The following is a 27,920-nucleotide window of genomic DNA, read 5'->3' as shown; positions in this document are numbered from 1 at the left end:
TTTTTTATTATTAATTTATTTAAAATTTGTTCTAAAGAGAAATACAATACTTACATTTCATTGTCTTCCCACTGAGCCCTGCTTTTGAAGAGGCTCTGCCTTCAAACTTTTTCCACTGCAGCATTTAAAGTTTAAGCCAGACAATCTCAAAAAGAAAATGGCTTAAAACGTCGGGGGTTGCTCTATTGTATAGTTCTGTTTTATTCTCGCTGTCCTTGGAACAATGTATATGAAAAATATATGACTGTGGTAAAGGGAGGAATGTGCATTGTGCGTGTGAAGCAACTGTAGACACTGCTGTGATGGATCGAAGCTGGAGGCAGTGCACTACATGCTTCAGAACACTGATTGCTGAGTTGTCACAGAATGCAGAACAGTTTGGAGATCCCACTGTCAGTCTGAACTCAAGTCAGTTTGAAGATCACGAGAGATTTTGAAATCACAGAAGGCTGTAAATGTTTTTGAGTGTTCCTTTCTTTCCCATTGCCGGGGGAGGAGTGTGACAGCTCCAAACTTGGGGGAAGAGTGGTAAACCAGATTCATAAAGTCCTAAAATTTTTATGATGCCGCTGTGCCTGCTTGTTTTGGCTTCTGTACAGGAGAAGTCAAAACAACAAGGACTTCCCAGATCCATGGCTGTTGAGAAGGACCTCTGAGGGAACCAAGCCTCTTCAGCACTGAGCTATACTCATCAGCCTGTGGGTAAATCTGGGTGATTCATTCAGTAATCCTCTGGTGGTATGGTGACTTGCACTGTGGTGCTGAAACAGGAGGATTATGAGAGTAAGATTATCCTGAGAGGTTTGGTAGTCTGTACCCCTTTTGAGACTTTGAGGTTTGCAGCTGATGTGTAGTTTTAACAGTAGCAGAGATCTGATACTCTCAGCAGGGTCTTAGCTTGTATTCCAAATTATAGCTGCAAAACACTGCTTTGAAGTCAGTAAACTTGCATTTTTTTTAGATAGAGGAGGCTCTGCATTTGCTGAAGAATTGCAACTCAAATTGTTGAGCTTGAAGACTTTATGGTAGGTTACCAGCAATCCTCTTTCCTTGCAATGGGATGTGATATAATAATACTAAAAAAATAATAAAATATGGTACAGATCTTGGATCTTTGGCAGTGTGTCATTGTACCCTTGAAGGTGAAAGAAGCAAGAGAATGGAAACAATGCTGTCTTGTCAGCTAAGATAGGTAAGGTACTGATGACGTGTGGCAGCTTCAGCAGCTAGGACTGCAGTTTTGGCTGCTGTCAGCAGAGGCAGCTGCCCTGCTGATCCTGAGGGGAGGATTGAGGTTCTCTTGTCCCAGGGAGAATGGGGTCTGAGGATGACCTGGGTGGGACCGGGGAGCCACCTGGGCTGAAGAAACAACCAAGGAAAATGGAAGAGTCCTTCTGCCTGTGGAGCTGGGGCAGGTTTTGGCATCTCTGCAAGCTTTTGGATTAAGGGAGGGAATGGAACATGAGTAGATCTTAGTGAAGTGGGCAATGTGGAAAGAACTGGAGTGGGAAACAGTAAAGGAGCAAAAAGGGATGGAGTATCCTGTGAACTAGGCGAGAAGTGTATTCAGGGGGATCAGTAAAGAGAACTAGGAATAAGAAACTCTTCCAGGAGAGCTGGAAAAGAAACAAGCTGCAGAGCAAGAAATAGGCTCAATTCATAATCACATTTTGGTTGGAACATCTTGACTTCACTGAAGAGTCTGGTCCTTTCCAGAGCAGATAAAATATTTCTCAGTCGGGTTGCCAATTTTATTTTGATCCAAGAAGTCAAGGACAGTCCTGAACACTGGCTTGTTAAAGAGCAGCTCAACAACTAATGAACTGCAGTTCAAATAAGTCTAAATTTCTTTTGTGAACCTCAAGTGCAGTGTTTGAATGCATTAAACAATAGTGAGCTGATGAATCGGCCTCAGCATACAAAGGCCTTTCTAGGCAGCAGGCAAAAGGCTTCATGAATGCAGAGTAAGAAACAGATCCAATGATTTTAATCCCAGAAGGAATACATCCCCCACTGAAGTGAGCGGGAAGAGCCACAGTGCTGTTGTGAGGTTTTTCTGTCTGTGGTGGAGAGCCTGTGTTGGTACACCATCCCACACAGCGTCTGAGGGGTTAGAACCTTCTTCTTGCAGACCAGCTCTACCTGACTTGTGGATTGTTCTTGTTGGTTTTGTTTGAATGCTGCTCTCTAGACCCTCTGTCAGTTGTTAAGGGCTCCTTTCAAAGGGCTGCTTGGATAATATCTACCGGGAGATGCTGAAACTGAGAACGTTGTGTATCAAAGCAGAGAAATGTAAGACCTGTTTACAAAACCAATGAGGTAGTTTATTTGATGTAGTCTGTAGCGGTATGTTTCAGCTGACTTGTTTTGAAACATGGAGTGAGAGCCTATTTGGTAGCTAGCGCAGCCTGAGGTCACATCATACTTCCTCTCTGTATGTATCATGACATTTCTTGCCTGTTGTCTTTTCAAAGCTGCAGACCACAGGGGACTTCGCATGAGCTCAACCCATGTGTGCTTTACTTTTTTAAATCTCTGAGGTGCTGTTGTTTGGAATGGTAGAAGTCTTCAAGAGGGATTTTAGAAAGGTAATCAAATATGTGGAGAGGAAGAGTCTCTGTAAGTTCCTTTACAGAAGACAAGGCTGTAGTTTATGCATTAATAGATCTCTAAATTCATGTATAGGAAAGGTATTTTAAAAGCTGCCACTGGAAGCCGAGTCTAAGGTGGGGCTCGTAATCAGGGAACAGAACCTTAGGAAAATGATGCATATCCAGAATGAATTCCTTACTGCTTTCAGGCGTAACTTTCTAGTCTGAAATTTTGTCTCAGCTCTCATAATGCTTGACATTAAAGGGAAGAGCTTTTGGGAAACCTCGATGTTACCATAAAAGCTGACTTATATTTTTTTTGTCTAAGTTACCAATTATAGTATTCTGCTTTCTCACCCTAAGCTGCAGATGCAGTCACTTGTTGGCAATATATTGTCAGTGATGCCATCCATTTGTATTTGCTATTCTCTGTTTTAATATGTAACAAAATGGTGTGAAATTCCACCTAAGTTGTGCTGACTTGGAACTAAGTTTTGTTCTCCTTGTTTAAAAAGAGGTCTATTGTACTAATAACGACTTGATTAAAATCCACCTAATTATGCGATTGCTTCAGATCCGAGAGTTTCTGGGGACCATATTTGTGTAGTTTCCTGTGGAAACACGGCTCATGGGCTGCGGTGTGCGTGGGCCATGTGCAGTCACATTCATCTCCAGACGGATTTTTTTGGCCTGCTGTCTGCTGTGGGCCATTGTGAGAGATAAGAATCTTGCGGAAACAGCGTCGTCCAAGAAACTGTGCTTCCAAGTTTTAGGAAAATAAATAGCTAATAGAGGGGAGTAGCTCTGCTCAGGCTTCGTGCGGAAAAATCTGCAGCGCCTGAGCTAGCAAATACAGAGGAGGAAAAACTATTACAAAAGCCTAAGCTTGTGGAGGTCCTTCCTTTGGGATTTGCATCTTTGTGGGCAGCAAACTGAGCTAACTACAAGGTGTGGGAAGTGCAGTTCTGGTGTTCATAATGAACTATGGCAGGACGTTAGGAATGAAGTCTTGGAACACTGTGCAGGGTGAAAAAAAGCATCCTGACTTGTTACAATAATTTGGTTCAACTGATCATTTCTGACCATGGTTTTGTTTCTCTGTTGGTGGATGTTAGTCTCTTACCTGGTTTCTGACCAGAGATGGGAACTTCCTCACAACCCCAGCAGTATTTTGACCTGCCTCTTGCTCTCTGATTTTCTTTTATTTTTTTTATTTTTTTCTTTTCTTTTAAACACGAGCAACTGAAGAGAAATGGAGCTTTGCAAGCTGAACAAGCAGGTGGACAAATGGTGTGGTCTGAACTGCCAGGGAAGGCAGCATTGGCTTCTCTTCCTTGTTTTCTTTTGGGATTTTGGAAAACGATGTAATGGCCTTAGTGGATGAGCTAAGTAGCCAGATTGAAGTAAGCTCTTAGCATCTGGAAAACTGTTTAAACCATGGGGGTTTCCTAGTCTGTGTTAGTACTTATGTTTGGGGGCTTAGTTTTGCTTTCTAAGTTGGTTGTTTTTTCTGAGTCTGATAACTGCATCCTTCTCCTTTGGTTTTGTTCTTTAGTTGTGGGTTTATTTGCAGTTCTTTTGTTTTCTGGGTTTTTGCTAAGGCATTCTGGTTGGTTTGTTTCAGCAGCTTAGAAACCTGGTAGAGGAGGTAAGGCCTAAAGTCTCACTGTTACCTGGTTCAAAGGGACTTTGACTTTCATCTGATGTCAAGTTAGACTCTAGAGTCATCTTTTAAAGGACAGACAGAACTTCAGACCCTAATACATGATCTAGACAGGAAAAAAAAAGAAGCTTCTTCCAACTCCTTAGTTCTCATAATTATTAATTTGAATTTTAGTAATTTGTAGCTGAAAATACAAAAACATTAATATTCTTTCTGTTTTAAGACAAGTACTGAAAAAACTGAACTGCTCTGGTATATGTAAATATACTTGATCCATTCCAAACATATTCTGATAACTTCGTCTTCATGAAAGCTCCAAGGAATTATCAGCTCTCTAATTGGAGCTTTAATTTCTCTTTGGGTTAAGATACAGTCTTTCAGCATGTTTGCATATCTACATCTGATTTCTTTAAAATGTATTCTGAAGAATTCTTTAGTGATCTGTTTTATATATCTAATGCTTTTGTTTCAACAGGTAGCACTACTGGGATTAGATGTTCTAGGTGCCTTTGTCGACAGACTATCAGGACGCTTTAAATCCTATATAGGAACTGGTAAGTGAAATATAACTTGATTTTTAAGACCAAAAAGTAAAAGACATTCTTCTCCTTTGCCCGCCCCTCCGCCCCCAGCAGCAGAAGTGAAACATGTTGAAAGCTTTCTGAGCTAATCATAGTGGTAGACATCTTACTGCTACTGTTGGAATGTAGATAATTTTATATTAACTCGTAAGCAGTCATTTGTCATGCAACTGTTGGTTTCTAGGTGGGGGTTGAGATTTTTGAAAGGTTCCAGGAATATACCTCTTCAGTAATTAAGTTCATGCTATATAGTTGCTCACCACTCCTATGCTATCTATGTACTTGCTTACCAGTCCCCAAGACAGTCATCTACAAATGACACTGGAACATGAGTGTTACCTTTAACTTGTGTTAAAGACCGAAAGTTTTATTTGCAGATCACTTTAAGTAGAGCCTGACATCTGCTGAAGCCTGTGGTCTCGGAGAACAATGGGGTCTACCTCCTCTGAGATAACTAGCTTTTAGTAGTCTAAACTTTTTATGGGGTGGAAAAAAGGACTGTTGTTCCTGTGTGAATGTTTACCTGGATGAAATTCAAATTAGTGGATCTGCATGTGCCTGAGGATGAAACAGTTGTGCTGGGAGGTGTGAACAAGTGACGCTGCCCAACCCATTTTGCTGGTGTCCTTGAAAAGAGATTGTGCTACTGGAGCATTGACATTGGTGTTATATCACTGGCTATTTTTAACAGGAGTTTCTAGTTGAATGTCCTTTCCCAAAATTTGTGTAATTTACCTTACATCTTGTTCCCACATATTCAGTTACCTCCGATTTTTCTGCTACAATGTTAAGCCTCCTCTTCTTTATGTGTCTACTTTTGTATTTAAGAGTTAAGAAATCGGCAACATCTGCAAGTTTAGGAACACAAAGAATAGCGTGGCAAGTAACTAACCAAATCGACTGGAAGCCTGTTTCAGGGTGCTGCAGAACTACTGCAGCAGTGCTGCAGAACTGGAATCTGTTGTTGCTGAGGATTTTCATTCTGTACTTGAGCAGCGTAAGGGCACTGGGGGTGTACTGTGCTGTGCAGAATATTGATTTCTGAATAGTCTCTGTTGCTACACACAGTGCTGGGCTTCAGAGTTTTACTCTGTTTTGATTTATATTTTAGTGGTGTAACTTAAAATTACAGCAGCTTTGTTAAAGGTTGGAAAGCTTTATTAATTTCTCTGGTTTTGTTTTTTTTTAAGTGTGAGCTACTTCAGAATAGGTTGAAAACACTATTTGGTTTTGTCCCAGTAGTTGAGTAGTTTGAGATTATGACCCTGTAGCATTTATATTTAGAAAACCAAAAGGAGTCCTGGCACTGGGTGACCATGGAACATGTGTAACATCAGTAGGCATCTGAAGCCATGTATTCCACAAGTACCTTGTAGGAGAGTTCAGTAGTAGTGCCTTCAACTGAAACTGGTTTTCTGAGCATCTCCAGAATCAAGACCTGTGGGTGTATTGTGCTGAATATACAAGTCACTGTTGTGCATGGTTAGCTTTTAGGTAAGCTTAACAGACACCAAAATATTAGTCTCGGTAAAGGCAGAAAACAATCTTTATTTTAGATGACTTTTTAAACAGAGTGATTTATGGTATGAACTCTCTTCAGTCAGTGGCTGTCTCTCCAAGTCTTATAACACGATCTGAATAGCTTTCAATTTTTGTCAGTGAAGCAGTAACACAAAAATTTCGTTGTAAATATCTGGCAGTGGGGGTAGCCCAGGGTTTACGAGAGTAATTAAAAGCACACTGGTGAGCAAAAGAACTGCTTCCTTCACCAAAACCTAAAGACCCAGCAGCTTCCCAAAGCATGTTCTATTGACTCTGTAGATATGGCTTCTAACATAATCTGAGAATGACTCCAGTAAGTCAGACCAAAGTCTCATGTCTGACAGTGATCTGTCTGCAGATGCCTGAGAAGACAGTAAGGCCAGGACAATCATGCAGTGGTAACCCCTTCAGTATGATCCCCAAGCTGTCAGTGGCTTTGCAGTTTAGGGTAGCTGAGGCCAATGTCACCCTGTTTTCCTACAGCTTTATCTGGTTAGGTTTTGAGCACACACAGACATTTGGCTTCTACAGTGTTCTGTAATAATGCTTAATTAGGAAAATTTTTGTTTTGGGGGTGCCTGATAACCCGATGCTTGCCAGATCTTGTGTTACAGAGATGAGCTATCACTTCTTATCTTCTTGGTCACCATCCTTCTGTGCTTGTCCTCTGCTCCCCTTCTCCCTGTCCTGAGTAAGAGTCCCAGTCTGTTTCTTGTATACACATGGTTCCATAGTTTTTATAGTTCTTGTTTCCCCTTTCAGAGCCTTTCTGTTGGAGGGCTTTGAGTTGAGGAAGCCATAGCAGCACAGATGCAGTGTATGCTTATAGCAGCATAATTCCATTTGGGTTTATTATGTGTCTATTACTGTTGTAATTATTAAGAACCTGCTTTTTTGTTACCTAGCTGCTGCCTGAAAATAGACCTAGTATATTCATGAGACTGTCTGCAGTAACAACCTGTTTCCTGTGCAATAATGGCAGATTTAGGGTCTGCTGTCCAGGGTGGTGTCTCTTCCTCCATGTGCCTTTATCATTGTGGTACCTTCCTTCCTGTAAGACCACTTTTCTTGAGAACTACGTGAAAATCCAACTGCACTCTGTCGGCTGGGTTACTTTCTGCAGAGAGCTCTTACAAGTTAGTGAGGTACCACTTAGAATCACAGACTGATTTGGGTTGGAAAGGACCTTAAGATCATCTAGTTCCAACCCCTGCCATGGGCGAGGACACCTCACACTAGACAAAGTTGCTCAAAGCCCCTGTGTCCAACCTGGCCTTGAACACTGCCAGGGATGGGGCATTCGCAGCATCCTTGGGCAACCTGTTCCAGTGCCTCACCACCCTCACAATAAAGAACTTCTTCCTTAGATCCAACCTAAATCTCCCCTGTTTGTTTGAAGCCATTACTGCTTGTTCTTTCACTGTAGTTCCTGATGAAGAGCTTCTTTCCAGCATCCACTTCTGTTTATAAAACCTGTATTGTCTCTTCAGTGCCATAGTTGACTGTGCATGTACTAACTGACTATAGTGAATTCTTCACAGGCACCAGAAGAAAGTAGAATCATAGAATTGTTGAGGTTGAAAAATACCTTTAAGGTCCTCGAGTGCAACTGTTAGCCCAACACTGCCAAGTCTACCACTAAACCATGTGCTTACGATTAATAACATTGCACGCTCTCTGCAGCTGGCATCAGTGTTCTGGGAACTTGGACACACAGATTTGGAATCCATTTTCTAGTACTTATAATAGCTTGAAAATACTTTGCAAGCAATAGATCTCAGGGTATGCATTAGTTCCTGAGGCTATGTGGCTATCTTCCGGAAAAACTGAAGCAGATTAAGGAGTGTTACATCTTTCAGTATTTCAAACTACTGCTTGTCCTGTGATTAAAAGAGATTATGTAAGAGTACATAATTACTCTTTCACAATCTATTTTCCCAGGTGATGGCATTAATTAGTAAAATATTATGTATCAGAAATAAAAGACTGTTAGAACTGTGGGCAAATGTAATGGCAATAGAGTTTATGGGAAAAGTCTGTACTCACAGTTTCATTTCTAAAAGAAGTAAATGCTCTTTTTGCCCACTTATTTTCAAAGGAATGAGAAAAGAAAAATAATAATAAAGGTATATGGACCCTGCTTCAGATTTAATGTGGTGTTATATTGTGACATTTTCCTGCATATATTGAACTGCCCATTAGTCTATCGTATAATTATATTGTCATTCACTTTCACATACAACCTTCCAAGATACTGCAAAATGTATTTTAGTTATCTGCAGATTAAAGGAAAGATACTTGACAGTTAAGGACAAAACACAAATGCACATGTTATATTTATGTACATGTATGTGTAAGTCTGAATTAGGGACACATTTTACACATAAAGCCCCCACATGTAGATCTACATATATCTGTAATAACAGTTTCAAATTTTTACTGTAAAAAGAGATTGTTGTAGTGCCATATACTAAGATGTGAAACCAATTGGAAGTGTTCAGGTTCTTTCCCAGGAGGTTTCTAGAAGTGATAGAACCACCTTTGAATTAGACTCTTCAGAATGATTTAAATGTTCTTTCAAATTCATTGTTACAATTAAGCATTCAAGTATGTTGCCTGATTTATTTGCAAGTCCTTACAACTGCTTTAAATGTGCGTTAATTTTTTGAGGGTGCTTGGATTTAAAAGCATTTGGTACAAGAATTTGGAAGTATTTGTTTGAGTAAGACTGCATCGAGATCAGTGACACCCAGGTTCTGAATTTTTTTCTCTCTCCTGCTTAATGATTGGAACTTTGGGATGGAAAATACTTAAATACACAATTTAATCAAGATGTGACTCTTCAGTAAGTGGATTTAATGATATATGGAGAAGTGCTTTCCTCAACAGCATGAAAACCAAGAAATGTTTTAGCTTGAGCTACCATATACAGCATGTGGAAGAATGTGGGATATTCAGGTTTTAGGAACTGATTGAGTTTTATTCTTATTTATATATATTTTATTATAATTCAAGAAATTAATTGCTCAGAAAACATAAAGCAAGCTTTTGTACTTATGTGAGAAGAGTCCTGTCTCAAAGGTACCTTGCATCTAACTGCAGGTAAGGTAAGGTGTTGTGTCTGATACCGCTTATTGACCTCAGGATATGGATTGTAGGATTTGCTTCAACAGTAAAATGCTGCCTAGTTCAGGGTTTTGGTTGTTGGATTTTTTTTTTATTTTGTTTTTTGGGGGGGGTTGTTTTGTTTTGTTTTTTTTTTTAGAAAAGGCTTTTAGAGGAGACTTCAATATTTGTGGGAGAGGTGGGGGAGGTTCTTTTTTGGTCTTCAGAGTAGATGTTTTGAGTTGCTTTTACATTTTCAGATTTAACAAAAAGATGAATTTCCTGCAACATCTCAGAAAACCCTTACGTTTTCTTTGGGTCCCTCTATAGTGATCATAGCTCATTGTCATAGCTGATGTAAGCTGCAACTTTTTTGTGTCTTGTTGACAGTTTCTCTAAGGTTTTAGTAACAAAGCAAACAAACAAAAAAAATCTGTGCAGCCTTTTAAAGCTTTTTCTGTCCTGGCTCCACTGGAATTTAGTAGTAGTGAGAATGAATTTTACCTGAAGTGATCCATGCCTGAAGGGTTAGGCTGTGATTTAGAGTACCATCTGCTTGCTGTCTGTGGACATATCACTGTGTGACACCTAGAAATGCAGTGCCATTTAAATCAGAGGAGAGAAATCCCAGCCTTCCTTGGTTTCTGCTTGGTTCTAATTAATACTAGTTCTGTAAAGCTAGCCTACAGCTAAACAGTTTTAAAAGATGACATGAACGTTTTGTTCTCTCTACCTTCTAGTTTTCTTGCTGGTCTGATACAGCTCTTGAAACTCTTTGGACCTGAAGGCTCTTGTCTCTTGTTCCTGAGACTGAGACCCTGATAGGTTAATGAATTAATTGTATTAAACCATAAAAGTGTGTATTTTCCTTCCACTGCCTGTGAAGAAGAGTTTATCTCATTAATCCTGTTAACGCTTTTCTTAGATGGCTTCTGGAGAGACCCAGAGAAGCACATTAACGTCTGAGATGGATTTGGATTAGATTTAGTGGGGACTGGACTTTATCTTGTGGAGGGGAGAACCTGCCGATGGTTCTTTGCTTAGTAGCCCTTGGCCGTGTGGGTCTGACATTGTGGCCCTAGTGCTGGCCCCGTAGGAGCCTCCCTGGGCTCCTTTCTCTCCCGTGCATTGTACTCAGCAGAACAGACCGCTCCATTGCAGACCAATGGCAGCTGCTTAATGCTGTGCCGGAGCTGGCAGCTCCTGAGGAAATGAGGAAAATGCTGATTGCTGCCTCAGTATGATCTGTGCCTGTCCTCAAAGCTTTTTCTTTTAGTGTCCAAGCTGAGGAGTTAGAGTTTTTAGTAACCAAGTTTCTGCCAGTACTGATGTTGTTTCCCTGGCACAGATTCTGATTTGCTGAATGCTTTTTTGTGAGTCTTTCCAGCAGAGCAGATGTGGGCTGTCGAAATGTGGGCCATTGAAATGGGTAGGTGTGAGAGGGTCAGCAGCCGTAAAACAGGCACTTATAAAGAGCAGGTGTAATTGGCAGGAGAGCAGGAACAGAAGGAGCTGTGAGGGATAACACAGACTGAAAAGCTCCATGTTTGTGTCACAACAGAAGGAACTGTTGTTAAAGTTTCACAAAAGGAAATTGTTGTGCTATCAATGGCATTCCAGCTGCGGGGGGGTCATGCAGTTAAGCTGCTCAGGGTTTTTAAAAACACATTGGGTGCTGTTCTAGGCATTGACTTCTGGGATTGATTTGTTCATCATCTTCATTCCCTGTAAAGGAAATAAATATTTCATCTCTCAAGGCTGTACCCGGACTCTCCAGGCTGGTTTCGGCCTTAGCTCTTGTACGTACTGTCCAGCTTGTGGTGATGAAGTCATGATGTGAATCTGCAGAAGTGAAAATCTGGTTAGGCTTACTGAGCCAAGAGGAGGAAGACAAAGAATGGAAAAGAAACCCATGGGATAATAAGCTCTGTTAGGGATATAATAGAAAGGAAAAAGGCATAAAGAGCAGCTGAGATGTAAATAGCAGTGCAGTTTGAGGTGGATCTGGTAGAATGAATGTGTGCTATAGATTATTTTTACTAAAACTTACAAGTTTTCTTCAGGAATAAAAACCTATAAAGTTGTGGTATAACAATGTAGAAGTCTTAACAGGAAAAACTCAGGAGTAGCTGGTAGTGATAGGAAACTTTGACAATGTGGTGAAAAGGCAAATTGAATGGGTATAGTGCTGCTTGGCTCTGCAAAAATAACCAGCAACAGCAAAGGGAATCAGTGTTTCCTGAATTTAGTGTAATGTTTCTCTGCATATTGGCAGAAATAAATGAATAAAAGGAAGAAAGTTGTCATATGTTGTTAGGTTTTCCAGAGTCCCTTTGAAATAGTAAAATAGTTAAAGTAAGCAACAGAAGTAGTAAGAGGGATAAGGTTAATAGAAAACAGTAGTGAATCCATACTGAATACAACGAATTATATACTTCACTGGGTAACTTGTTAGGAGACTACAACTTTGAATACTGCCTTTATGTATGGTCCTGCTTCTCCTTTCTCACCTTCCTTTTAACTCCAACATCGATTTGAGATTGTTTAGTTGCAGACCGATGCTAGAAACAACCGTATGTGTATATTATCACTGCAGCATAAAGAAGGATGCTGATTCAATAATGGTAATGAAAGTATATAAAACCTAGAGGAAAAGTACCAGCCAATGTGATTGTTCAGTTGTATTTGGAATGAAGTGGGGGGGAGCATTGTTCTTAGAGATCTATTTTCCGGTCATCCATTCTTTGAGATGTAGTAGTGCTCTAATCTTCTAAAGCGGAGGCTTCATTTTTGATAAAGGGTGCCCTTGTATTGCAGGTATGACTTCAGCTGTTGCTGGTAGGGATAGAAATCTGCCTAAAGCTGCCTAGGGTAAAAACCTTTCTGTGGCATCTTGGTGCACACACACTCAGTCGATACTTCCTAAGGTGCCAGAACCTCCACAGGCTGTTCCTGTTGGCTCAGTTCCGACATAACTCTTGGCTCATGCTTTTGATTGACACATGTATCATCTCAAATGTCTGAGTATGTCCTCAGTTCACTCTGCAAACAGACAAATACTGGTACGAGGGGTGGTGTGAGCTGTGAGGGGGAAACTGGTTGGCACAGCGAGTGGGCAAAGGTGCTGCTTTCTAGTGACAGCACTGGCTTATCCTGACGCAGAGCAAAAGCCTGTGTTGGTCTGTCATCTCTGATCCTGAGCTGTAATTGCTGCTGTGGGCTTAGGTGAGGTTTCGTAGGGTAACTTGAAGTTTCTTGTGGTTTGTGATTTTGGCTGGGCAGGAGTAGAGAGGAGCAAGGAGAGACCAGGAGGCTTGGAGCAGGGAGAAGAGTGATCAGCAAAAACAGGCTGCTGGGATGGACCCAGGTGTCTCAAATGTTGTCAGAGTTTTTAGGTAAGAAGATGTGTTTCCCACTCATTCATAGAAAGGACAGCTAACACAACTCAGCTGTCTTTCTCTACTGCTCTCCCTAGATGTGTCTAACATTTGGAGAAAAAGTGATGAAGGCATTAGGAATTCAAAGTGAAATATGTTTGATGGAGATTCCCTTCTGGTTGAGTGCTCTGAAACTTCTTCAGTAGGCAAGCAGTGATTTCCTGCTGGAGCCTTCTCTGACAGAAGGATGAAATACCAAACTGAGTATCAGCATTCGACAGCCTAATTTCGTTTTTCTTATTTAAAAGGAATGTATCATGCCTTGCATGGGGTCTCACAGAAAGTTGAGATTTGAGGGGGGGAGTTAAGCCTGAAGCCATTTGGGCCCCTGCACAGCTCCCATAGGAGGCTGTCCCTCTGTGGCAGGGGCTGGCGCGTTCAGCAGCCGTGTGCTTGGCAGTCTGTAGGCTGGGGCATGGCTTAGTTCAGCTGGGTGAGCTCATCTCTGTCGTGCAGCTCCTCGGAGCTTCCTCTGTACTTGCTGCGGTGATGAGAGCGGGGCCCTGGTATCTGCAGCTCCGTCAGCTGGCTCAGTGTGCTCATGGGTCACAAAGGAGCCCTGTTCCCGCAGGACTGGCGCTCCATGCGTTTGCTGGGGCAGCTTCCCTGGGCTTGTGGCTGTTCCCCTCTCTGGAAAGCCAGAGTTGCCTTCAGCTGCGCAGCAGTCAGCCCTCAGGTAGCAGACTCCACCAGTAACACGTGCCGTGGGTAAAAGGTCCCTTTAGAAGTGCTGAAGAGAGTCAGGAAATGCAATGCTGGCAAGGAATGCAATCAGTAAGTGTAGGAGTGGCGGGAAGCCTATGGGCAGGGGTGAGCTCTGTACTCCCCAGAATCACTTACTGAGCTCTGGATGTTTCTTCTGTGTTCACAAACTGGAAAAAACCCCAACCAAACCACTGAACAAAACAAAAACACCCCTCCAAAACCCAAACCGAACAACCAACACCCCACACCAACAGAACAACCCCCGAAACCTCAGAGCTCCACACCAACAGAAATAACAACACAAACAAACTCCAAACTCTTCAAACTATAAAATGAAAGTAGCTGTAATTTAGTCAGAGGAGAATGGGGAGAGAAGATAGATGAGAAACACAGACACTTCGTAGCTGAAGATGTTGGGGAATATGCAGAGCCAGTAGAATTAAATGTTCAGATGAGGACAATTAGAAAGTGTTCAGATACAGCAGGAGTGGAAATTCAAACTTCAGTACTGTAAGAATCACTGTACAGAAAGGGCTGCTGGTTTTAGTTTAAGAACAGAGGGCTGAGGAGACATCCTGAGTTTCTGATTCTGTTCCCTTTCTCTTGCTGGCAACTCTACTGTTTAGTTATTACTATAAAATCATGAAGTGCTGTTACAATTCTCTCAGATCTCCTTTTCAAAAACACAGAGCAATACTGTCACTTCTTCGGTGAGTAGAACAGGAACATTAATTTGGTAGCAGTCAGGCAGCCACTATAAAATACTCTCGAGTGTTCAGAAGTGTGACACCAAATGCAACAAAAGGTGATTTTTAGCGGGGCTTTGAAATGTTTTGACCAACTTAAAATCAGTTTTTGTTTTTGTATGAGGTGTATTTTAAATCTGTTTCAGGAAATATCCTTCAGTATCACAAAATCTTCACTGGATGTTGGTTTTTGTTTTTCCCCCACCTCCCCCTCTTCTGCAGTTCTCCTGCCTTTGATAGATCGTATGGGAGATGCCAAAGACCAAGTTCGGGAGCAAGCACAGAATCTTATACTGAAATTGATGGACGAAGCAGCACCACCCATGGTATGATTACTTAATGTAGGTTCAGATGGAAGCCTCCAGTGGGCTTACGAGTTGTGTATGAGCTTGACTTTGATTATGTGACAGTGTTGTGGTGACTGTTATGGTGCAAATGCTGAAGATATTCTTCATGGGGTAACACTGATGCGTTGTTCAGCTGGAGATGAAAATCTGGCAGTGCAGTTCTGCAGTCTTTGATATCGGCTGAATTCTGAGTAGATGTTTTTGTGTCATGTGGCAGAACTTTGTTAATTAAAGCGTGTTTGAAGCATCCTCCTGGCTTTGAGTTTGCATAATGGGAATAAATAAGTTTCTTTAGCTCTGAATTTGTTTTAAAATTAGCTTTATACTTGAACATGTAGGAGTAGTCCTGCAGTTGAGGCCATGCATTCTAATGTAGAAAACATGGCTTTCTAGATGTATGACAGACACTCTGTGTACCTTGGGCAAACTGAGGGGGGAGGTAAGGTGCCCTCTTGATTTGTGTTAGGTTGAAGTTTGAGTTAAGCAAATTTTTTTACAGCTCTTAGCATTAGGTGGCTTCCAGCCTCGGAAGTTAGCTGCTCAATCTTACAATTTCTACTCTGTGAGTGAAAAATGAAGGATTGTTTAACAGGGTTATATTGTTCGAGCAGTGGTGTTACTTGGAACTCTGGGGATCCTGGTTGTCAATAGGGACTTACTATTTGAGTTTTTAGTTTCTGAAGAAAATCTGTTCTAAGTGCAGAAGTTTATAGGGAACACCTTGGGTTTTGTGAACAAAAATAAGGTTCTTTTGTGTGCTAATTCCTCTCTTGTTTTATTCATAGATACAGATTTGAATGTTTGTGTGCAGAGAATAAGATTTTGCAGACTTGATTTGCAGTCAGAAAACTGTTCTCGGTTGCTTTGTTTGCCTGATAGGGAAAAAGAGGCATGTCTGGCAAATATAGAAAAGTATTTATCTCCCTTCCAATGTGAGGCATTTTCTCGCATGATTTGGTCACAGATCTGACTGGGGTTTAGGCATCAAAGTCTAGTGGTTTCATCCCCAGAGACATGCCTTGACCTTTTCAAGAGATCTCATTTTGATTGTAGTCATTGACAAAGAGACATTGCAGCATTTTTTCATGCCCAAGTGCAAGTAGTTCATGAGTGATGAGTTCCTGTGCCCAAGATTCTCCGATGCACCTGACATTGAGACCTGAAAGTACACCTGCCTCTACAGTAATAGCATGTGGATAAATGCAGAGCATCTTGGAGACACCTTCATTTGAACCACTGCTGATAAAAAATGTGGTGATAGTTGCTTTGTGCTAGGCCCTCATCATGAAGGTGCTGTAGATGACTGGTCTGTCTTCTGGCCTGTGAAGAGTTGCTAGGCTGAAGGTTGTACGCTGAGGTCATGGAAGGAAGCTTCCACCCCCTTTGAAGCTTACTCACAGTGTCAGAAAGAATACTAGGTTTGTGGCATGGAATGAGCAGCATGTGTAAGTAAGAGAAGGTATGGCTCTTGTGGTAACTCCCCTAGGGTGGAAGAAACACCACGTCAGTCATTTGCTCGCAGGACAGCTTATGTATCATTTGGATGAAAAGCATTAATCGTCCTCACAGCAGGGACAGAAACAGAGAAGTCTCTCCTGTGCCTCCAACATTGAAATACAGAGTTGTAGGCTCCCTTTGCTGCGGAGAAACATCCTTTTGGAAGAACTGGGTGGAGTAATCTTTTGGGGATAAGTCCTGTAAGTTTCTTTCCAATCAACTCCTTTTGTCTGTTCTAGTGTGTTGTTGAATAATATTGAATTTGTTCTGTTGCCAATTCCCTTTTCTTGTTTTAGATGTGTTTGATTGCTTTTGTTCGTTTGGGGTTTTTGTATGAGCGAGAACTAGACAGAGCTGGTTATGGGCAGGAAAGCATAAAAATAAGAATATAAGTGGTATAAATGCATGAATGGGACAAAGGAAGGTTGACATCAACTGTTGCTAGAGACTTGTGAGAGTTGAAATTTCTAAGCAGCCATTTAGATTTCTCTGTAAGAATTCAGTTATTAAAGTAGGGTGAATTCAGTGAATTTCTTTTCAGCCTTCTTTGTTTGTTTCAGCACCCTACAGCTCCCTCCCTCCCTGTATTTTTTTGTACACCTAGCATGGAGACCTCTGTTTTCCCATGTTTGTCCAGGACAGTGGGGCAGTTGGAAGGATGTTTTCTTCCATGAAATCCTGCTGTTTGTTGTTAATCTGTGCAGTTTTGACAAGCTGTATCCTGCTCGTTTAAGCAGAATGTAATAAAATATAAACCAACCAAACAAGAAACCACAGATGGGACAAAGTGATCAAGCAGGGCTCTAACTGGAGAGTTTTTATGTCTGCTGTGAACTATGCTGCCTCATGAATGGAGAGGATGCGGTGTTCCCTGGCTGTCTTTGTTGACGAGTAGCTGTTTGGGTTGGTTTTATTGAGGAGGGTGAACAGACTGCAGTCATTCCCATGCAGCACACCTCCGCAGATGCGTACGGAGGGACTGCACGCTGCAGCGGCCCCATCCGGAGCAGGAGCGAGGGTGGTGCCTGGGCTGGGCGATGTGCAGCCATCGCCAGCAGCTTCCCGGTGCTGGGGCTGTCATGGCAGCGCTGCTGCTGCATCTGCGCCCGAGCACCGCCGGGAATCCCCAGCCCCGTAAGCTTCACCCTGGCGCATCCTGCACCCTGACATACAGCTAGAGGAGGACACGGGGATGGACAGGTACCTTTAAAGATACATGGAGGAGGGAAGGGCTGAAGGCAGGCAGGGGAAAACTGAGTGCGCAAGAGGGTAAATGAGTGTTGGGAGAGTCAGAGCACGGAGAGCGGCACAGCACAAAAGGAGGAACGAAAGCAGAGCAGAAATGGAAGCGAGGGAATTAGCATGAATGGGCTAAAAGAAGTGATTGACACAGGAAGAAGTAAATTTAAAGGAGAAGCAGGGGAGAGTTGGACAGCAGGAGTGTGGGTAAGGGTGAGCTGAAATCAGTGAGAGGACATTTTGGCAGGGAAACAGAATATGAAGCAAAAAGGATATAGCAACTTCTGCTTGAGTAAGTGGTTTGTAGTGTTAGTGTTTGCTTAGTGTGTGTTAACTTGCAACAGTTCTGTATGTTTTTAAGAGCTGTTGCTCAAACAAACAAGACAAATACTCAGGTACATTTCTGAGGGGTGTTTTTAGAAATTGTTTTTGGCATGGGAATAATTTGTGTTGTGTTCCATGCTGTGCATTTTGTAACTTCATTTCGTCGGAGAAGTGCCTTTACTTCTCCGGTGGACCTGTCTTCTGTTGGTTTTTTGCAACTGTTATGAATGTAATTATGAAATATAGAATTACATCTTGTTGTGCTCCTGGTAATCAAAGACAACTATTTCTGTTTTATAGCACATTTGGGAACGCCTTGCTGTTGGATTTAAACACAAGAACTACCGATCCCGAGAAGGAGTGTGTTTGTGTCTTGTTGCTACCTTAAACATGTAAGCTTTGTGTTTCTATGGAGATGTAATGGTTCTACCCTCCTTCTGAATGGCATTCTTCTCTGAAACCAGTACTTGAAGAAGTCTGATTCAATTAAATTGATAAATGGGAAAAATCAAACCATTTAACTTGTGAGAGTTCTGAAAGAAAGACTGAAGCTGTAGTATTTGAAAGTAGACAAAGGACTAGTAAGAGAAAGATAGAGCCTGATTGATGTTTGTATTTTATCAGTGCTAAGCTAAAAATTTACTTCTGCGTAAAGTATTTTCTGTTCTTCTGTTAAAAAAAAAAACCAAAACAAAAGATCAAAACCAAGAAAACCCCATAAAAAACAAAACAGAACCCCCCCACGCATTTAACTTACATGTTTTACTTTAACTGTTTTTTATTATTTTTAGTTATGGTGCACAGTCATTAATTCTCAGCAAGTTGGTGCCACATCTGTGTATAGCGCTTGGTGACTCAAATAGTCAGGTAAGGGTGTCATTACATACTGGTGCTTCTACAGCCATACCTTGGCAGAGGAATGAAAGTAAAATAAATGTAGATTAAATGTAATTAAATGTAGAATAAATGTAATTAAGAACAGCCAATACGCTTGCTTGTATACAACAGATCATTATTTTCTACCATGAGGAACAATAAACCCATTTTCTTCTGAATCAGTCTATCCATTGGCAGATGAAAGCAGAGCTGCACAGGGAGCAGTGTTGTGATGTACTGGCCCCTTCAGTTTTGTCTTCGGAGGCTGGTTTGTCATTACAGTTGTTTCTCAGAGAGCATGTTGAAAGGAAACTAAAAGGAATGTATTGGCGGGAAGGGTTGCCTCCAGAAGGAGCACCTTCATGAGACCTGTAACAGCCTGCCGCATTTGCTGAAGATACCGTTATCGTGTGTAAAGGTTTCCTAAATGGGGCCCAAATGGCATTTGAGTACATGCAAGGACTGTAGTTAAAAACAGTTCATTAAACAAAATTAAGATGTAGTTTATAATGGTGATAACTGAACTTCAGAAAACCTTCAAATAGAAACTAATAACATCTCAATTTATCTGAAGTTGTATCTGAGAGAGAAGGCCAAGAATACAGTAAGGAAGAAGGTAGCGTTGGTAGGAGATGGACAAATAAACAGGATATGCTTTATGCTTGATTCTGGATGCAGCAAAGTCCTTGCCTCCTGTATAGCTCAGCATTGTTCTAGTGTAGAGAAAATCTGTTATGAAATTGTTCTGTTTGTTGATCACTAGAATAAATGTAGCTCATATCTTGATAGAGCAGTTGTGGGTTTAGTTCTAACTGTTGCAAAGAACAACACTGAAGTAATTCCAGGAATTCTTTATGGAGAATAATGGCATTTACTAACATGCATTTTTGGCAGTTGTTGTTGTGATGACTATGGTTTAAGATTCTTAAAGAGGCACTGTCTGCATGCTTTAGCAGCTCTTCCTGTCTTGTCTTTCTTGTGTTAATATGATGGTAATGCCTGTTGAAGAAAGTAAAGGAAATGCTGATTCTTGGGGGCAGTCAGGTCCTTGGTTTTCCAGAAGGGCCTCACTGCATGTGGAATTAGATGAAAGCAAGGTGGAGTGTCAGGACTGAAAGTAGGGATTAACTTCAGGAAGCACTGCCCACTGTGAGAGAGCCCTAAATAAAGCACTGGGGTTTTTTTCCCCCTCACGGATATTATTCTTATGTCAATCCCAGAAATTCCCTCTAGAGCTGTTGTTTCTAGGATTTTTCATTTACCATCTGGAGATGCTCTAACTTGGAACAAATACCATCTTGAAATAACAGTTGTATCTCCTTTCGCTTCCATCCTTACTGTTGCAACTGTTTTGTGCAATAAGTTGGCATGCAGGTCGAGGGAAACTGGAAGGTTGTCAGCAAATGTTGGTTTGGTTTCTGTAACCCTGAAGTGAATAATTTAATCTGCATCCACAGGTGAGAGATGCTGCCATACTAGCCGTTGTAGAGGTTTATCGGCATGTGGGAGAGAAAGTACGACTAGACCTTACAAAGAGAGGAATTCCTCCTGGAAGGTGAGTTAGCTGTTGTGATTTTGTAATCCTGAGCTGCTCTGTGTTGCTGTTCTTTATCAGAACTCTAAATTCATTAAAAACTTTGGTTTAAAATGACTACAGTTTGCATTTTATCTTCTAGTTGGTTTGCTTCCATCATGATGCTCCTACTGTTCCTGGCTTTCTTTTGCTGCTTTCTTTTCTGCTTGGAAGAGGCCTACAAGCGTATGGTGGAAAGCAGCCTCACAGTCAGCAGTTAAAATCCCCTGACTTGAAAAGAAGCTGAGAGCTTGACAGAAATAGAGAAGTGCTTCAAAGTTAAGCAAATATATACTGAGCATAGTGGGGGAATAGTTAGAAAATACTTCAATAAATGCATCTTGGTCCTTCTTCTAGAGTTGCTGTTTAGCCTCAGTGTAGAAGAGCCTCAGCTGAAGCACTTAAATCAATACTTTCATATATTGTGCATGTGGGAGAGAGAACAAGTGTGTGTGTGCAATGAGAGGTGGCAAACCAACAATCTACTACTTTCTTGAAGATACTTATAATGGAAAAATTTACCTGACTTGCTTCTTGCTAATCACATCAGACCAATCCTTTCCAGCCTAGATGCTTGCTTATGGGGTACAGTGAGATGATAGAGCTGCTTTTCAAAATGACTGCTTCCCAGTTCTGAAGCTGAAGTTCTGGGGTTGGATGAGAAAGCAGTGTCCAGGAGGAGCGTTCACTGCTCTAACTGCTACACATGCTATCACAGGACATGGGATCTTACTTGCCAAAGGTGCAAAGAAGTTTTGAAAATGCATGTTTCATTGGCCCATTCTCTTTCTGAAAAGCAGTTCTGAACTTTAAAGCTGGTCTGCGTTGTGTGTAGATTAGTTTGTCTGCAATAAAAGTAGCTGTTGTTTTGTTGCTACCTTGGTAAGGAGTTGTTTAAGTAAGAACGCTAGACAGAGCTTGAAACAGCCCCGAGTGGGCAATTCTGTTTGTGCAATAAAATATTGCAGATTCCTTAGTGAAACAATTTATACATTTAAAGATGTATTAACCCCTTGACAATTAACATACCACTTCACTCCCGAGTCTTCATCTCACTTCTGGATTTTGACAAAGCTGAATATATCTACTGTGTGGTGTCAGAGAGAATATCGGAATGGATCCTGTGCCTCATCACACACCTTCTGAAAAAACTTTTAGCCCTAGTTTTTAATGATGATTTGTGTAGTATCAAAATACCACAGGGCACAGGTGTTGAATTTACTGTTTCACGTTCCAAGGGAGAGTTCAGCCTGTTTGGATAAAAGCTTACCCTGCCTATGGGAATTTGTACACATTCTCTTCTATTTAATGGCTGTCTCAATTTTGGACTATTAAGAGATTTTATGGTTAGCACGGAAGTTTAAGCTGCATTATTACTACAATTCCAACAGTTGAGTTCCATGGCAGATGACTGGAACATACCAGAGAAGATCCTTCTTGCATTAAGATAGGGTCTTGGACACCTTTGGAGCAGAGAGTAAGAGCCAAAGAGTGCAGATAACAGCCTTTGTTTATGCTGTGAGTGTTGGGTCTGACCATAAGTTTAGGTTCAGCATTCTTCATGTTCACATCTCCGTGAGATACAAACTGAGTAAATCTTGGGATCCAAATAGGGCTAAACACCATAGGAGCTTTGTGTCCTCAGGGTAATCAACAGCTTCTGAGTTAGTTGCAGTAGGTGCCGAGTTGATACTTGTCTGACTCAGCTGAGTGCAGAATTGCCCCGATCTGAAGTAGCACACTTGTACTACTGGCATTTGCATAAAGAAGCAAGGCTCGACTTGGTGAATCTTAAACGGGTCGTTGCCACTCCATCTCAACCGTCTTGTACCTGACAGTCAAGGCTAGTGTCAGGTAATACATGGGCTGAGCCTGTGCTGTGTCCTCTGCAGCAGTTTTCAGGCTGGGATGAAGGGGGGGGTTTCAGTGTACTTGAGTTACACATAAGGCTCCTCGTCTCTGTCCCTTCCATTGCTGACAGGAGGCAGAGTCCCCGTAGTCTGTTCTTCCTCCTTCACAGAAGCAACGAGGCGGTTGACAAAGCTCAGGACAGACAGATTAGCTCTATGGTAGCTCAGGCTGTTGGTCCTTCAGAGGCAGACCTACTGTAAGATTATCTCTTCCCCAGGGCCTGTCAGAAGTTTCCCCTTAGATGCATTAAAATGTTCATGTGGTTACGCAGGAGCTACAACCTATGGAATAAAGCCCTTTGATATGGTATATCGTCTTACTGTTTTGAGGCCAGTCTGTGTTCACATTTGTGTGTCTGGGTAGGTTTTAAGGGGTTTAAGTACTACGGATAATCTGTAGTTCTGACATGGCTGCTTTCGGTTGTGGGGTTCAGCCTCAACTGCACTGCAGCTCCTTCACTGTACAGCAGTGCATTACAAACTGTGTGTGAACATAACTGTTAAGAGAAAACCCTACCACTGCACTATCTGGTGCACATGTGATTGAGTAGAATGGAGGCTTGTTTAGTTTACATAACAAATTACACATTTGAGATCTGTGTGTTGCTGCTTGAATGCACTCTGCCCTAAAGCCCTGAAAATAAGAGCTCGTGTCTGCTGGAAGGAAGGCAGGAAAGTTAATCAGGCATTGTTCGGAGAAATTGTTCAACTTCCTTAAATATGCAAATGGCATATGCATGTTGTGTCTATATAAGGCCGAATGTGGTTAGTCATTTAATAATAGTAGGCTTACAAGGTTTTGTAATCTGCACCTGGTAGGTTTGCCTTTGTGGAAAACACTGGATTTTCTAGGGAAGGTTATTGGACGTGTTGGAGTCTAGGTAGGCAATAAAAGATGATTGGATCTTACTTTGGTAGTTCAGCTTTATTTGCTATTACTGTAGTTTTCTTCAGTGCATCTTCATACTTTACAAAGATTAATTTGTGAGTTTATTAAAACAATCGGTGAGTTCCTCTTCCTGTTTGTTATTCTTTCAGCTTGCAAATCTCAGAATAACGTTGTGCTTTCTGCCTGAAGCACAGTCCTTTTTCAGAAAAAGCAGTGTGGAGTCAGTGGTTGGAAATTTGGATGTGGTTTTCCCTTTCGTTAAGGTTGCTGCCAAAGAGGTTTGATGGTCTTTTATCAGGCGTGGAAGTATTAGCGCTGATAAATTTGTGAATACTGAAAGTGGACGTTGTGTTTCTTGTTCTTGCCAAGAATAGTGAATGGGTTTTGTTCTATATGGGTCAAACTGAATTTGTTACAGTGTGGAATCCATGTGGCCGATCATCCCTGAATGGCAGTCGTGTGTGTGGTTCTGGACAGCAATTGCTTGGTGTGAGCATTAAAAGCTTTTAAAGGCTTTTCAGGCAGCCATCTGACAGCTTTTCCCACTGTTACTTGAGAAACATAAATGTATAAACCCAATTATTTCTTTAGTTCTTATGTTGAAGGCCACAACTTTACATCCTGTAAAGTTAAAGCATTTTGCAGTATGCATTTCTGTATACCACGTTTCATGTGGTATGCACATTCTACTTATCTGTCTAGTTCAGTGCTGTAGATGAGGTCCATCTGTGGACACATGTTTGTGCAAGATCGGTTTTTTGGGGGGTTTTCTTTTCTTTCTTTTTTTTTTTTGGAAACGGGAAGTAAGGAGAACTAAGTGCAGGGTTTCATATGGGCCATTTCCTGCTTTAGACTCGCTCTGGATATGAAGAACAGACTAGCCAGCACCCTTTCTTTATCTTCCTGCTGTTGTCAGGGCAGTGGTGCTCTTTTGCCTCTGCATCACAAGCTCCAGACTTTCAGGTATCTCTCTCTGCAGCTGGACAGTGAATTATGTCAGGACAAACCTGTTGCTGATGTGGGGGTCCCATTTGTTCTGGGAGATACTTCACTGCTTTTGCTGGGTTTTCTACAGGAGTGGTCAGAAATGGCTGTTCAAGTGCTTTGCCAGCTTTCTTGCTTGAATAACATTTCCTACCCCGTGGGACTAATTTGCCAGTCTGGAGTGTTTGGGGTTTTGGTTTTGGTGGGGTTTGTTTGGCTTTGTTTGGGTTTTATTCTGTTTGGTTGGTTGGGGTTTTTACTTTCTTTCTTATTTTCACATAGCTCAGCACTTACAGTGTGGTTTCAGTTGTGAGAGTTCAAATCAGTGCTGTGCGTGTCAAACATAACTGAGGTGTTCAGTGTACCTTAAGTTTAGGAAAAAGTCTTGCCTTTGTTTTGCTGTGGAAGTGGTAACTACTGCAGGAGTACCTTCCTACCAAAACTGAGGGTATGCTGAGGAAAATTACTGATTGTCTCACAGCAAATTAAATCCCTATTTTTTTTCCTCCCACATGAATGCTCTACAGTTCAAATTGTTGCCGTTTAGTATTGTGTATAAATAGTGATATCACAGTCATCTGAACTCAGTATATACTATTACTGAACCTGCATTTAGAACTTTAGTCATTTTTAATCATGCTTATAATGATACTCAGTTTTGTTCTTTGCTAAATTGACTTAGTTTTCTGTGCAGTTGTGTGAAGAGGCTCAGCTGAAGAGGAGTCCTTTAGGAATGGCTGCTTGATGCTCTTAATCCTTTGTTTATTCTATATTACAGCTTTATAGATTATAATGAACTGATTTCTGTTTTTACCAGTAAGCTGGGGGATTTCAGGGATGTAAAATATGTTGTTGTTGTTGTTTACAGGTTGCAAACAATATTTGCAAAATTTGATGAAGTAAGAAACTCTGGAAATATGAATATAAATAGCATCAGTGGTGAGTATGAAATATCACATATTTATAATCAGCTTTAGATCAATACAGTATTTAAATATTAGCATTTTCAGTGTGAGATGGATGATTAGAAACGTGTAAATACTAAGAAAATGAGACACAGTGAAATAAGCTTGTACTGTATTAGTGAAAGTATTTGCTGGACTGCAGACAACATAGAATTGGAAAAGGTGTTGAAACTGCATGGAAAGGAGCAGTCAATCTTTAACAAGTTACACATGTGCTCAGGAGAGGAAAAAGACCAGATGAACTGTTATCCTTTCTTATAGTATGGTTCTAGAAGAAAATGGTAATTTAATAATAGATGTGTTTTATTTCTTCTCAGTTAAAAGGATGAATAATGATTATAAGAGATGGAGTTTTAAATTACAAAAATAGGTGACTGCAGCATTTGAAGAGAAATGTTGAAGTTAAGACCTAACTGAGTTTTAGCTTTTTAGTTCTGGAATATTTCATAAAAAGAAATCCTGTTGTGCAGAGAATCCTTGTTGCTTTCTACTGTATTCTTGATATAGTATTTTATAGTATAAAAGAGCAAGACCATCATTCTTTGTTATTTTAAACTATAAGAATTAAAAAGCTAAATAACAGCACAACAATGGAGGGGCTGTGGAAGTGGCTTTAACAGAGTTGGGTTTGAAAGCTTTGTTGCTGTATGCAAGGAATGAGGAGATCTTGTTTTATAGGAGAGGGTTTTCTATCTCCCTTTCAAAGCAACTATGTTGACTGAAAAGGCTCTGATAGATCTAAAAGGTGTAACTGCGCAAGGGGAGAAATATTGTGAGGAAAGCATATGATTCATTTAATATCCTCAAATACACCTTTTAGTTTCAAGTGTTCACACCCTTGTTAGTGAGAAAACAGCAAAGACTGTAGATCCAAAGGAATGTGTTTTTACAACCTTTGAGGCAGTAAGTTTCTGTGCTGCATTCTGCTTTGAAATACAACGTTGCTATTCTTGAACACTTGGAGATTACAAAAATAGATTTGTCAGTATTAATACTAAAAACCAAAGAAAACATACTGATTTTGGTAAACCATTATCTTTTTTATTGAAAGTTAAAACTGCTGCATAGCTTTGAGACATTAAAGATGCATTTACATGTGTGTTTTTCTGTTGGTAGGTGTCAGGAGAATGGAATGAGGGAATGTAAATGCATTGAAGTAATTTTTATATATATGAAAGTACAAATACAACATTGCTGGACTAGTTTACCCAGCACTTCTGAGCTTTTTGTCTCTATTTTGAAGAGAGTTGATAAAGTTTTGGGGGTTTTTAAAGCCATTTTTATCCCATCTTTACCACGCAGATATTAATGCTGATCTACAGCAGTATATGCCATTTATTTTGTCCCATAAGTGGCAACTTCTATGCAAAAGTTACTCTTATTCTGTTTTGATACCCCAGGGACAGAATCCCTCTTTCAGTATTTTTCCTTGAACCTAGTTTATCTGTTGCATCTATCTAGAGAATTTTTTAATGTTATTGAAAAGCTTCTCTTCCATTGTTAGTGCTTTCTCTTGGCTTTGTCCTTCATTATTCTCTGAAGGACAATTTGTGTTTACTGCTTGCACATGTAGATTGAAAGTTACTGTTGAATTCCTGTAGCCTTGTTACCAACTTTTCTTTCAGGAAAAGATGTTTATCAAACATCTCTGGATAAAGGCCAAGGTTTAATGTCTAAATACATCTGTTACAGTGCTGAGGATTATTTTAGTGCTTTTGATATTCTGGAGTAGGGTTTGGGATGGCAGGAGGGGAATAGGGTTGTTTCCATAGAAGGGGGGGAAAAACCCCTTTTCAACAGGCTTTACTATAGTGAGACTGATGCAGCTCTGTATTGGGCCTTTTTACCAGCAAAAGCACTGTTTTTTTGCCGGGTGGAGTTACTTCCCAAATAAGTTAACTGTACTGATGAGGTTTCTCTTCAGTGTGCGATGGATAGGGATGGGCTTGCTGGCACAACCTGGAAGCCATCAGCTTCTTCAGCCCTGGGTGGCGCTTTCTTGTGTTGACCTAGTTTCTGAGAATCCAGAGATGTGACTGAGGATTCCTTTATCAGAGAATGCTAATGTCAATTTTCAGTCTCTTTATTCAGCATGTACTTGGGAGGGAAAGAAAAAAGAACAGAAACCTCAAAACTTGCAGCTTTAAACAATCTGAATACAAGAATGTTTTCCAGAGGATTTTAATGATCAAAACATACATTGAAAAAACAAATATTTCTACTAACAGGATTAAACACATGACAAGTATTTAAAGTATTGTGTTGGTATGCTTGGGTATGTGGGAGAGAAACACAGGGAGGAGAGGAGCCTGCAGCCTGTCGCAGCTGCAGTCTTGCACACGCTGGTAGATTTAATACCTTGTTATCCCTGTGACTCTGTTGGGGTGGACCTGGCCTGAACAAGCCCTTTAGTCTTGTGTTACCATCTTCCTTTATTGACTCTGATCCCTGATGAAACTATAAAGAGGAGGGCAAGGAGTTACCATTAGAGACTGACAGATCACCTTGGAGGGTAGACAAGGTGAAACCACATTGAAACGAGCGTGGATGGAGTATTAGGGGCAGGATGCAGTGAGGAGTTTCAAAAGCCAGCAGATGAGGAGGCACTTTGTGTAACAGGGGGACTGGGAAGGAGTCTTAGTGCTTTTGCTTGGTGAGGATGACTTTTACAGGCTTAAATAATAGCACACTGCCAACTTGCCTCTTCGAGTGACCTTTAATTTCCTTTGGTTTTTGTTCTTCACTTTATTTTTCCCTTTCCTCATCTTCCCTTGCCCTTGGATCTGGACAGGAAAAGCGGAGATCATTTCGGTAGTGTGAATTATGTGAATGAGTTAGCTGCTATGAAAACCTTGTTCACATTTGTAAAGATGTTGTGCATTAAGAAAACCCCATCAGGATGTTTGCCTGGTGAGCAGATCTTATGCATGCTGCTGGCTCTGCCTT

At 41.0% G+C, this 27,920-nt stretch overlaps 1 protein-coding gene across 1 annotated transcript; it reads left to right on the top strand.

Annotated features, from left to right (window-relative positions):
* Positions 1 to 3,958: 3,958 nt before the first annotated feature.
* LOC104409332 (CLIP-associating protein 1-like) lies at positions 3,959 to 24,948 on the top strand (the record flags this gene model as incomplete). The annotated part of the gene is made up of 7 exons (XM_010019166.1): positions 3,959 to 3,994; positions 4,730 to 4,808; positions 14,593 to 14,696; positions 18,078 to 18,169; positions 18,569 to 18,644; positions 20,111 to 20,208; positions 24,878 to 24,948. Coding segments are annotated over exons 1-7 (556 nt in total), but the record flags the coding sequence as incomplete, so codon positions are not given.
* Between the last annotated feature and the right edge of the window lie 2,972 nt (positions 24,949 to 27,920).

This window comes from Nestor notabilis, unplaced genomic scaffold, assembly GCF_000696875.1.
Source record: "Nestor notabilis isolate BGI_N333 unplaced genomic scaffold, ASM69687v1 scaffold21647, whole genome shotgun sequence".
Lineage (NCBI taxonomy): Eukaryota > Metazoa > Chordata > Aves > Psittaciformes > Psittacidae > Nestor > Nestor notabilis.
This window is presented reverse-complemented; position numbering and strand designations above follow the sequence as displayed.